Source organism: Petaurus breviceps, unplaced genomic scaffold (genome assembly GCF_028583685.1).
Source record: "Petaurus breviceps papuanus isolate PSGF00001 unplaced genomic scaffold, PetGlider_PUasm1.0 164, whole genome shotgun sequence".
NCBI lineage: Eukaryota > Metazoa > Chordata > Mammalia > Diprotodontia > Petauridae > Petaurus > Petaurus breviceps.
This window is the reverse complement of record NW_027185735.1, coordinates 14,248,206-14,261,307: the sequence shown is the minus strand read 5'-3', so window position 1 is coordinate 14,261,307 and position 13,102 is coordinate 14,248,206. Positions and strand designations below refer to the sequence as shown.

At 40.4% G+C, this 13,102-nt stretch overlaps 1 protein-coding gene across 3 annotated transcripts in view; it reads right to left on the bottom strand.

Annotated features, from left to right (window-relative positions):
- MTHFD1 (methylenetetrahydrofolate dehydrogenase, cyclohydrolase and formyltetrahydrofolate synthetase 1) overlaps positions 1 to 13,102 on the bottom strand; it is an 88,547-nt gene that overhangs the window by 5,361 nt on the left and 70,084 nt on the right. For all 3 annotated transcript variants that reach the window (XM_069082359.1, XM_069082358.1, XM_069082357.1), the window contains 4 exons: positions 10,867 to 10,967; positions 8,833 to 9,010; positions 1,082 to 1,189; positions 222 to 374 (listed from right to left, as the gene is read on the bottom strand). In XM_069082359.1, coding sequence (XP_068938460.1) covers positions 222 to 374; positions 1,082 to 1,189; positions 8,833 to 9,010; positions 10,867 to 10,967 — 540 coding nt within the window. The remainder of the gene's footprint in view (positions 1 to 221; positions 375 to 1,081; positions 1,190 to 8,832; positions 9,011 to 10,866; positions 10,968 to 13,102) is intronic.

Here is a 13,102-nt window from a genome sequence, read left to right as displayed (position 1 = left end):
CCCCGTTACTATTCAGCAGAGGCAGTACTTGCATCACACTCTAACACCAAACAGTGTACCTCAGAAGGATTAATCATTCTGATAGGTCTGATTCCCATTTCTTCCTCTGGCAACAATGTTTTGCCCATTTAGCCACTTACTAGTGACTATAGGAAAACACTTAAAATAGGAAGCATAATTACAAACAACATTCCAACCATCATTCTCTGTGCACCACTTACCGTCCCTACCAAAGGGTATAAGAAGCCAGCACCAACACTGGCCCGGATGTCACGGATTGGCAGAACAAAACCCGTGGGTACACCTTTCTTCTCTGGGTCATGAGATAAGGACAGATGTGTTTTAGCCATGCATATGGGAAGGTTTCCAAATCCCTAAAGAGCAAGGAGGTGGGAAGGAGTAACCAAGAAAAGAAATGTTTATATTAATTTAATAAAACAATCATTTAAGCACTTTAACTATAATAATCTTTAAATTTCTTTCTAAAGTCAAATGACTTTCATTTCTTTTGTATTCACCTGGCAGGACAGAAGTAACTTCCACCTCAATGACAAGCATCTTCTGTCTAGTATGGAAGACTAAAAATATCTCAGGTAGTAGTTGGATGAGAGATTAAAACACTTAGAAATCTAAAACAGCTGAAGATTTTTATTTTAAGTATTCAAATGTATAGTTTGGAGCAGCTGTATTGATAAGGCAAAAGACATAATATTTTACCAAAGCTTTCCATATTTTTCGCACACACATCCATATGTAATGTGCCCAATATGTAAAAACCTGAACGACCTTTCAATCAAAGTACAACATTCTTAAGAAGAAAGACATTTCAGAGAAGAATTGTTGACCAGGGGGTAAGAGTTGGGGGTGGGGAGGATTGATGCAGATGAGGAAGGAGGGAAGGCTCAGAGATGATCTTATTCAAGTCCCTCATTTTATAGATGAAAGAACTGTGGCCCAGGAAAGTGACAACTTGTCAAAGGTCATATAGATACTGGTGAAGCTGGAGCGAGAATTTCTAGTTCAATGCTTTCTTTTTCTCATTAAATTAGTAAAAAGAAGAATAAAAACCATAAACTCCTACCTGCTTTGTGTAGACTTCGACTTTATGCTGAGCCTCTGGCAATAATTCAATGTCATCAGCCCCATAGATTTTCTGTGCAATTATCCTGATCTTGTCTACAACAGGGAGCTGAGGGGTGGGTGTATTGGGGAAAGGAGAGAGAGACGAGGCAATGATTGTCACGTAGTCACTTATAAGAACATTTATATACTGGGGAAAAGAATAAGGCACAAAATATTTCTCTTTTTTAGCTATGTCAGATTTTCCAAATACTGTTCTACTATTATACATTTCTTTTGATACTGAACACAAGAATCTTATAAGCACAGTAGATGGCACTGAAAATGTCCACCAGAACAGGGGAGGAAACATGGTTCTATATTCTCATAAGTGATGGAGGACTATGAATACCAAATTATTACATACTAATGAAGTAGCTTTGCTTAACTGGTTTTTTAAAAAAATTCCTTCTTTGTGACAAGAAAAGATTCTATGGGATAAGAACAAGAGATGTTGGGGGAAATGTCTGTGGTATAACCCCCCCCCCCCCCAAAAAGGCATCACTAAAACAATAAAAAAAAAATCCATTGGCACCCTCTTGCTTTTTATAATGTCAAATATCAGGATCTCCTAGCCTGCCCTGCCTGCTTGCCTGAGTAGGAGAAAAACACCATTCCAACAAGTTCCCCCCTGCTGCTCTCCTAGCCTGGCCTGCCAGCCAACTGCTATCCATCATACTCACTCCATAGATAACTTGTACAAATCTGGCCCCAAGTGGGTACTTCCTCCTCCCTTCCAGTTACACACCCTGAGGCTAAGCCCCTAGGGATGTTGGTAACCTATCTGAACTTATTCCTTAATGATTAACAATCTCCATCCCACCATACCCTTCCCATCTCATTGATTCACTCCCCTCACAATTCAACCCTATTTTCTGTCCCCAACTAACCTCTATCTAGCTTTCTCCCAATTCACTTCAACACCACCCCTGCCACACAATATCCCATTCTAAACCTCCCCATCTCTTCCACTGTGCATTTGAATGCCTGCTCCTTAAGTAACAAACTTGCTTTCACCTTAAAACTTTTCTTACCCCATCCCTTCCATCTTCTGGCTCTCACTAAGCTCTAGCTCTGTCCTGATGACACACTTTCTAGCACTGGCTGTACTTTCACTCATATCCCTCCCTGATTCAAGCTAGAGGTGGGGGAGTTGGCATACTCCTTACTCACCACTGCCACTAATGTCTCCTTCTTTGAGGTTTACTCAATTCATATTACCCATCAAGATTCTGGTAGCTGTTTAATCTCCAGGACATTTACTTTCTTTTGTTAATGAGTTCAATGCCTGGCTCAGTCTTTCTCTCCTGCCTTCCTATCAGGGAAGTTCAACATATTATATAATGATACTCTTACCCTCCTAGCTCCTCAACTCCTTCACTTCCCACCTCAGTCACACACAGGTATCTTGATCTTGCCATCACCTACAATTATTCTACCTCCATGTCCCCAAACTCTGAAATTCCCATATCTGATATCTGTTGTCATTTCATCTCTCCCTCTCCCATACAATCCCAACCCTGTTCTTATATTCTCCTGTCTCCATCATGCAACCAGCTCCACTTTATATTGTTGTTTTCTCTGGAGGTCCTTGTTCCATAATGCTATCTTGCACTGACAAGCCTCAGCCTTGGATTATTCCCACTATCCACTACCTTCTCTCTTACATGCTGGAGAAAAATCATAAAACCGTGCCGACTGGATCCACTACAAATTTAGATCACATAATTTCAACTAAGTCTTCACTGCAGACAAGACAATATTTTTACTATCCTTAATACCTAACAACTCATTCACCACAGTGGCTTTTCTATACATTTTACTCTTCTTCAAACCTCTCTTCCATGGCTCCCCTTTCCCCACCTTCCTAAGTTGAGACCTCTGCCTCATATTTTTATAAAAACAAAACAGAACAAGAAACGAGTCATTTTCCAAGAGCTCCCTCTTTCCCCTCCTACTCCTCTCCCATCACTCAGAGGCCTTTGGATACGATTTCATTCTTCACCCATCTCACATGAAGAAGGGACCTTGTTTCTTGCCAAGACAAACCTCAGAAGTGATTCTGTTGCTTCTCATCTTCTCCAGCAGACTGCCTCCCTATGTCATATATATCCATTGACTTCTCTTCAATCTTTCCCTTTCTACTGGCTTTTTCTTTGAGGCTTACAAACATGCCCATGTCTCCCTTCCAACCCTGCTAGCTAACACTCTATCTTTCTCCCACTTTGTTTTTCCTTGAGAAGGCTATCTACAATTGGTTCTTCTTCTTCTGTTCCTTTCATTCTCTTTTTAACTCTCTATAGTCTGGCTTCTGACCTCATTAGTCAACCAAAACTGCTCTCTCTAGTCACCAATCATGTCTTAATAGCCAAATCTAGTAACTTTTTCTTAATCCTCATCCTTCTTGAACTCTCTGAAGCCTCTGACACTGTAGCCCTAATATTCAGACTTGCATTTCCAATTGTGTCTTGGACATCTCAAAGGAGATATCTTGTAGGCATCTTAAGTTCATCATTTTCAAAACTGAACTTCTCTTTCCCCAAGCCATCTATTTCTTCTCTTTCCTCTGTGTGGATGTGATGGTGTGTAGGGCACCACCATCTTCTCAGTCACCCAAGTTCACAACCTAGGTATCATCCTTGGCTCCTCACTCTCTCAAATCCCCCCTCCCCCCAATCCAATCTGTTGTCAAAGCCTGTCGATTTTACCTTTGTAACATCTTTTGCACATGCTCCCTGTATGAGACTAGGCCAGAATGGGAACATGACCATATTCTGACTCCACAGAAAAATGTAAACTACCTTGAGTAAATGTAAAAAGCAAAAGAAGTTCCAACTATCTCTGTCTCATTGGAAAACATGCATGTAACCCATGGCTATCCTGGCACTATATGCCTTCTTCGATCTGTTTCTATAATAACTGACCTGACCTAGGGTTGGTGCAGAGGATCTTTGTTACTTTGTCTTGCTACCATCCAGGACGACTGGCCTCTTGTGAGTAAATTCCCTTAAACAACCCAACCCAATCAAACTAACTAACCCTAATAAAACCTATTAATCACCAAGCTGGTATGAGTCCTTTTTATTCTTTGGTATCTTATTATTCTCTCTGAGGGAATACCACCCTACAACTGGCACAATTAGGGCAGCAGAGTCTGTCCCCTTACACTAACTCTTTCTTTCCTCTGACATTTCCACCATGCTGGTGCAGACTCTCATCACTTCATGCCTAAACTCCACTGCAGAAGCCTTCTCTCCTCGGTCTTCCTCATTATCTCTCCACACTCCAGTCAAAATGATCTTCCTAAACTGCAGGTCTGGCATACTTTCTTTTACATCCCCCTCCCCCAATTAAAAAAAAACCTGTTGGCTCCTTATTATCTCCAAAATCAAATACAGAATAAACTGTTTGGCAAAGCCATTCATAACCTGACCCCCACCTACTTTTCCAGTTTCCTACAACTTAATCCCCCTCCCATACTTTGTGATTGACTGACACTGGCCTCCTTCCTGTTTCTTCTCTAAGACACGTCCATCTGCTGACTATGGGGGCATTTTGACTGGCTCCCCACCCTCCACCTCCTCATCTGTCTCTTGGCTATCCTCAAGTCCCAGCTAAAATCCCAACTTCTGCCAGAAGTCTTTTCCAATCCCCCTTAATTCTAGTGCCTTCCCTCATTCAGTCATCTCTAGTTTGTTCTACATGATTGTTTTCAAACCACCTCTTTTATTAGATCGTGAGCTTCTTGAGAGCAGAGACAGATTTTACCTTTCTTTGTAAACCCAGTGTTTAGTGTAGTTCCTGGCATGTAATAAGAGCTAAATAAATGTCTCTTGACTTCATCTGACCTAGAATTTGTTCTTTTGACACATTCTGTCCTTGACTTTTTCCTTCTCTCCTTCACTGACTGCACCCATTCCCATGGCTTTAATTCTAAGTCCTGAGAGCCAGTCCATAGCTACCTGATGGACAGCTTCATCTGGATTTACTAACCCTTGTACTTCAAGCTTAACATATCCCAAACTAAACTTATTTTCTCTATAAACCTTGATCTTCCTACCAATTTTTCTTACCTCTATCTAATGACATTCTCCTAGTTGCCCAGGAGAGATCTCAGTTATTTTCAACTCCTTCCTCCTCATTTCCCACATTCAATTAGTCACTAAATCCTTGTTGATTCCATTTCTGCCCTGCCTTTCACATGAGTCTCTTTTTCATTCACATGGCTACTACCCTAATTTAGGTCTTCATTTCTTTCCAACTAGGTTCTAGTCTCTACCCATACTTTAATTCATTTTATACACCAGTCCAAGAGCATATTTTCTCAAGGGATAGCTCTGATCTTACTGTTTTGCTGATTAAAGAAAATAAAAAAAAAACCACAAAACTTTAAATAAAATCTCAGCTTGCTTATCCTTGAATGCCATACTTTCTACAATCTGTGATCTATCTTTTTGAGCTTCTTTCCCATTAATGTCTTAATAGGACTATAAATTAGCCTTAGAGGTCATCTAGTTCATCCCCCTTATGTTACAGATGAAGATACGGAAGCACTGAGGGATTAAGTGCCTTGTCCATGGTCATTTGGCAGAGCTAGGGCTCTTCTGACTCAATATCCAGTGTTCTTTCCAGTATACCAAAATGGCTTCCAGAATAAAATATAAACCTCTGTTTTGCTTTTAAAATCCTATACAATCTGGCCCCAATCTACCTTTCCAGTCTCAGTGGACATTAGTATTCTCTATTTCCATCTTCTGCGATCCAGCCAAAATGACCTTTTTCTCTTTTCCTTACTCATGACATACCATTTTCTCTGTGTTTTTGCCCAGGCTGTGCCCCACATCTGGCACGCACTCCTTCCTCATTGACATCTCATAAGTGTATCTCTCTTCCTTTAAGGTGGAAATCAGACACCTGTCTTCTGTATACTGTGACTCTCCCAAAGTATCTTATATTTAACTACACTGTCCGTGTACATGCTTTGTATTTATATTGTATATGTTTTGAAATGTATTTGTTGTGTCCCCACTGGAATGTAAACTCACTCCAAGTAGGGATTTTTATTCTTTGTACTTATATCCCTAGATACAGAAATGTTATTAAAACAGATGAGTCTCATGGTAATATCTCTATAAAGGCTGAAAGCATGGCATTAAACTGTAATTCAATGAAGGCATTTCTATAAGTAGTAGTAGTTTAATGAAGTGTAGTCAAAACAAGATAGACAGATCCAGGTCTATGGAGGATTAAGGAAAAAAACAAGTAATTTTTTTTTTAAGGGGGGAAGGCAAGGCAATTGGGGTTAAGTGATTTGCCCAAGGTCACACAGCTAGTAAGTGTGTCAAGTGTCTGAGGCTGGATTTGAACTCAGGTCCTCCTGACTCCAGGGCCAGTGCTCTATTCACTGTGCCACCCCCAAAAAACAACTAGTTAACTAAAGGTTGGGAGGCTGATGCTATTTCTTTCACCCCATCACCATGCCCATATGGCACTGTCTTAGTAGTTACTATTCTCTTAGCTTAATGGGGTTTCTTGACACTGAAGATGTTGAATACCACATTCAGAAGAAAAAGGGAGTACAAGTAAAAATAAGAGAACTTCTCAGCTCTCAACATGGTTTCTTCCACCAAAATGTCCATGATATCAAAAACAAATACCACCACCAATGAAAACCCATATAAAAGATCTGAGGACTAAAATATCATTCTTATGTTACAAATCAAGTTGCTGATTATTGGTCTTATTTTATATCTAGTAATATTCTGAAATATCCAGAACACAAGACTGAAAACAAAACAAACCGCTCTGTGAATTAAGCTTATTTCATTATAGAATTTATGTTACAAAACCATGCTTGTTAGGCCTGAGCAAATTTAATTTACTCTCTAATGTCAAGAGTGATCAAATTCTGCAGAGGCAATTCTGTTCTGCACCTGAGGGTTTCACTGAACTTTTTGAGATATAGATAAATCAGCAGTGAACTGAAAAGTACACAATGCCTTCCCATGTTAGTTTAGGGTTGTGATAAGAAAAAGGCTTTCTATTTTTTAAGCTGTCCCTATTTAGGCACAACTCCTCATTCTGTCTGTGAGTGTGCAGGTATGGCATATCGGGTCCAAAGATTGAGCTCTAAATGTGACTCCAGGAGAGAAGACCCCTGCTCCAATGGACTGTGTAAGCAGCAGAAGGCCCTTCAGTGGCACAACCAATTCTCCAGACTGACTTGCTGAATTATTGTTCTAGTTGTGGGAATGGAGATGATTTAATCCATCTACTTTCTTCCTATTCTTCCCCATCTGAATAGCAAAGTTCATTTACAAGTGTAATGGCAAGCACAGAAGTAGTTCACACCTTGTTTCAGCTATTGAATTAACACCTTGTTTCACTTCAAGTTTCTTTTGAGCCTGGTATCAAGTCTGTTAAGAAACAGAATGTGTAAACCCTAGAACTCATGAGCTCCTGCAACAGGAAGGGAAGGAGCTAATGACCACATATAAGGAGAGGCCCAGGCTAGAGACAGCAGAACTGAGAAGAGGACTCTTGTGGTGGCAGAGTCAAGAAGGAGAAAACTTGTGGTACCCAATACTGTTTGTCTGCTCTGTCTGTGTTGATGTTTCTTTGTGATACTTTGTACAGAAGTCCTGGGACCTTACTGGAAGCCCTGAAAGAGGATTTTCTGGTTGTATGTCTACAGAAATCCTAGAGGAGGTTTTGGGGGTCCTGGGACTTTACTGATGATTTGTGCTGACCTCTTGGACCTTGTTTGTGGGTCTGTGATGATTTCTATGTTGATGATTTGTGTTGAGTTCTCAGACCTTGTTGGTGGGTACGAGTTGATTTCACAGGCAGATATTGAATTGATGATAGTGCCGGCAATGTGGATGAATATTATTGGGGCTCTGTCAAGCTTTGTCTTCCCAGAAACAGGAACTGTGAAGGACTTGAGGTGGACTGGGCATTGTGAACTTCAATACGGAATGAGAACGGGATGAAGAACCGGACAAGGAGCTGGGAACTGTCTGCCTTTGACTCAGGTGACAGTTGGAGCTGGGACCATGGAAGAGGAACTATGGAAGCTGAGAGCCAGCCTTGAGTCAAGCTGAAAGAAGACTTTAATTGGAAACCATGCACTGACTGAGAAGATTATGATTTACTGTGACCTAGGGTGGAGAACTTTGACTTTTGTACTTTGTGATTGAATTAAAGATTTTGTAATTGACTAAATGAATGTACTTTGTTTAAAACTATATGACCACTTTGGTAAAAACTATGTGGCCATTTTAGGGATAAGCTGTTGAGTTGTGACATGGTGAATGCTGTATTTTGATTTTCTATGAATGTTTTGCTCTGATTGAATAGAGAGCTCACTATACTATGTAATCAGAACCTTGAAAGCTGTTCACAGCAGCAGTCCTCTGGAAAGCTACTCATGCATGGCTTTACAACAAGACAGCTTGCTGGGAGTCAGGGATGTAGTCTGCACCCATGGAATAGGGAACAACCTGGTTCACATGGGGATCATGGTGTGAAGTCAGCATCACTAGCAATATTTGTAACCAATACTCTTACCACCCTTCTGAGTCATCTTCATAATGATGGCATAGTAATTAAATTACTGGAATAAAGTGATCAAATCACCAAATGAGAACAAAGAGGATAGCAGAGCACCCTGGGGAGAGCCCAATAGGTCAAAGATAAAGAGACCTTGCTCACCTGCACATCATAGAGGAGCTGGAAGTGACTTGGTGCCTGTGATGCTCTCTGCACAGCCTGAGCGAGGGCGACAGCCCCCTGCCCTCCTTCTGCCCAGTGTGTGCACTTCACTGCATCGAAGGCTCCAGCTTCCTTAGCCAGCCGGATAACCAACTGCACTTCTGCCTGAGAATCAGTCCTGTAAAGACATCATTACACAGAGCCGCCAGGTTACGGCGTGATTAAAGTCGTCTTTATGCAGGTTAGACTTTTGCCCATACTTCAGAATGTAAGCTCCTTGAGGGTAGAGATGGTCTTTCTTTCATTCCTTCTGTTTGTATTCCTAGTGCTTGCAATAGTGCCTTGCATATAGTAAATTATTTGGGGGGGAGGGGAGAAGGGGCCTCCTCAAGGAAATAGGGGTTAAGTAACTTGTCCAGGGTCATACAGCCAGTAAGCTCCAAGTGTCTAAGGCTGGATTTTAACTCAGGTTCTCCTAACTCCAGGGCAAGTGCTCTATCCACTATCCCACCTAGCTGTCCCAAATCCTTTTTTTTTTTTTTTTTGTGGGGCAGGGAGAGGGAGGCAATCAGTGTTAAGAGATCTGCCCAAGGTCACATAATTAGTGTCTCAGGCCAGATTTGAACTCAGGTCCTCCTGACTCCAGGGCTGGTGTTCTATCAACTGTACTACTTAGCTGCCCCCATAGTAAGCTTTTTATAAATGCTTGTTGACTGAGTGCTAGATATAAATTATTAAGATAAAATTATTAACTGCAACTAAATATAGGAGAGACCCATGACAAACTTGGAAATGACAAAAGCCAAATACCTTCTGTGAAATATACTGACAAACTCTACATCATATGATCCTACCCTCTAGCACTAGGCAAAGCACCAGCACTTGAATATTCACTTAAAGACTGAATTGGAGACTGATTGTTAGATAATAACACAGGAGCATCACTCCTTCCCCCACATCACTAATACAAAGGGACAACTTTATAGCTAAATTCGATCTTAGAGCTCCAGCTAAGACAATATACTCCATCTTTTCCATTCACCAGAAGAGTTTAGCTCTGCAGAGAAAAGGTTCTGTATAATTCCAACAACAACAACCAAAAAAAGCAAACCACTCCCTCCCTGGAGTCTGGTAATAGGAAAACTCAGACAGAAACACAATGTAATTAATCTACACACTTTAAGATAGGTTGCTCATTCTTGTCTAAATACTAAGGTCAGGATTTCTACACGCATGTCTTCAATTCTCTTTCATTTGGGCACATATTATACCTGACCTTGTGGCAAAATAAAAAACTATCATGGCGAAAACATTCTGATAACTCTAATATGATACAAGGCAGGATACATCAACCCTCCTGAAGGCATGTTCCTTTACCCAATCTGCTGGCTCTGACATGAGCATCTGTACCCAAAAAGGCAGTCAGGTCCTTCTAGAGAGTCAGATCACATCTAATAAAACTGCCAGTGAGAACCACCCAAAAGCCCAATTAATAACTAACCCAACAAGAACAACTCACACTTGTACAGTATTGTTAGGTTTACGAAGTGCCCTCCTCACAATAACCCGTGAGATATAATGCAAGTTATCATCAACCCCATTTTAGTCATACAATAAACTCAATTACATTTTAGGATAACTTTTTTTTTGTTTTGTTTTTTTTCTTTTTGGAGGGCAAGGCAATCGACGTTAAATGACTTGCCCAAGATCACACGGATAGTAAGTGTTAAGTGTCTGAGGCCGGATTTTAAATCAGGTCCTCCTGACACCAGGGCTGGTGCTCTATTCACTGTGCCACCTAGATGCCCTAACTTTTTTTTGTCTTCCTTAGGCAATTCTTAGTGACATCTGGCTCTTAGATACTTACCATATTCATGTCAAACTTAGTGTGAACATTGGCTTAGCCTACTACATGCAGTTCACTCCTAAGATCAAGAGATACACCAGTCTCATCCTCCCTGGTAACTGGGATTACAGTTGTGTACCCCCACACCTGGCAACTCAATTTCTTCATTGACTTCTCTTTCCACTTACTTGAAGGCATTGACAGCCACTACTACTGGAATGCCAAATACCCTGGCATTTTGAATTTGTTTGTCCAAGTTGCAAAAGCCTTTTTCCAACAGCTCCAGGTTCTGTAAAAATTAAGAGTGACAACGAATTTGGCTCAGGGAAGGAATGACATACACACTAAATAGGGTATCTCACCCTACAGGAGAATAGGGGGGGAAGGGGATGAGAGGGGGGATAATGGAAGGGAGGACAGGCTGGGGGGGGAGAGGGAAGGTGGAAGCACCCACTTTTGAAAAGGGACAGGATCAAAGTAGAGAATAGAACAAGAGGGAGGTGGGATAGGAGGGAGGGAAATATAGTCAGTATTTTACAATATATCCACTATGGAAATGTTTTGCATAGCTACACATGTACAACCTATACTGAGCTGCTTATCTTCCCAGTAAGGGTAGGTGACAAGGGCGGAAGGGAATGAATCTGGAATTCAAAGTTTTAAAACCAAATGTTTAAACATATATACATATACATATATATATAGATACACATACATATATATATACACACACTATTATCAATATTATTTTACATGTAACTGGGAAATAAGATATACAGGCGCTGGGGCATAGAGATCCACCATGCCCTACTGGAAAGTCGGAGGGGGAATGGGAGAAAATATGGGAGAGAGCAGACAGGGGGAGGGAATATCCTGTGGGACTGCTATTTTGGAGCAGTGGGTAGGGGAAAAATGGGAAGAAAATTTGTAACTCAAAATCTTGTGGAAATGAATGATGTAAATCAGAAGTTAATGAAGCATTTGATTAATAAAAAAAAAGTTACGAGTGAAAAAAATATTTTATGAAGGCAATAAAAATACTATGGAGGCAGCAGAGCTGCCTCCGTCAGAGGTGCCTCACTGTACAAACACCCCTCCAGAAACAAAGCAAGTTGTCCTGATATCTGTCAATGAAAAAAACAATGGCGAAGTCACAACCAAAGTCCTTTATTCTTAGTTTCAACTGGCCTCAAACATTCTGGGATGAATTTAACATGTCTATAACACTCAAGTGAAAAATAAAACCAACACCTGGGCATATATTTATTTATTGCTCAGTTGTTTTGATTGTGTCCAGCTCTTCATGACCCCATTTGAGGTTTTCTTAGTAAAGTTACTAGAGTGGTTTGCCATTTCCTTCTCTATCTTATTTTACAGAAGACGAAACTGAAGTAAATAGGGTTAAGTGACTTGCCTAGGATCAGAAAGTTAATAAGTGTCTGAGGCCAGATTTGATTCATGAAAGTGAGTCTTTCTAACTCCTGACCAAGTATCTTCTATGTCACCTAGCTGCACATGCATGTATATGTTACAAATGTTATATAACATGCACATATGTGTATGCACACACACATATACATATATATAAGCATATACTGAACCAGATAAGAGCATTTATCACACTTAGGTTCCTGAAACTGTATGTGCTTTCACCTTTAAATGAACGTCCATCATAGGTCCCCCAGAGTGACCTGGATGATAGTGACACACCTGACCCCTGCTAGAAAATTTGTCTGACAAATTTTTCATGCCTTGGTTCCATTTTTGAAGAGTGTTGTTCATACTTAATGAAAACAACTTAAAAGGAAGAAAAAAAATCAAATTTTGATTGGAATATTTCTTCCCTCAAACATATAAGCACTTAATTAGTATGTCAAGATTGACCAAGGATGAAGATTTAAATGCAGAATTTTGCTAATGAAGACATAAACTCAAGTGACTGGGGCAGTCATTCTAAATTGAGGAAAGAAATCTAGGGAGAGGCAAGAGGGGATAAATTTACCCTATGCTTCAAATGTACAAAATAACCATCAAAGGCAAATTTAAGCTTATAAGATTGACCCAAGGTTTACAACAGATTTTCAGTGGCCTATTCCCATTGTTCCAAATGGAAAAGGGATGGCAAAACTGAATAGTTAGATGACCGCAGAAATTCATTAGAATGCAAAGAACTGAAGACCTGTGAATAGCAGCTGACTCTGTCCTCTCAAACAAACTACTTCTAAGCAAACATTCTAGCTTGCTTCTGGGAAAAAAAAAAACACTTTGAGAGGCAAGTGGTTAACACAAATATAAACTGCAGTTAGGCTTGTGTTTCACAAACTTTTTTGAGGGATGGTCTTCCTGTTATTATAAATGGAAAAACCATAAACACAGACAAATTAAAAAAAAAAAAGATCTGTTTCCAGGGTGGCTAGGTGATGC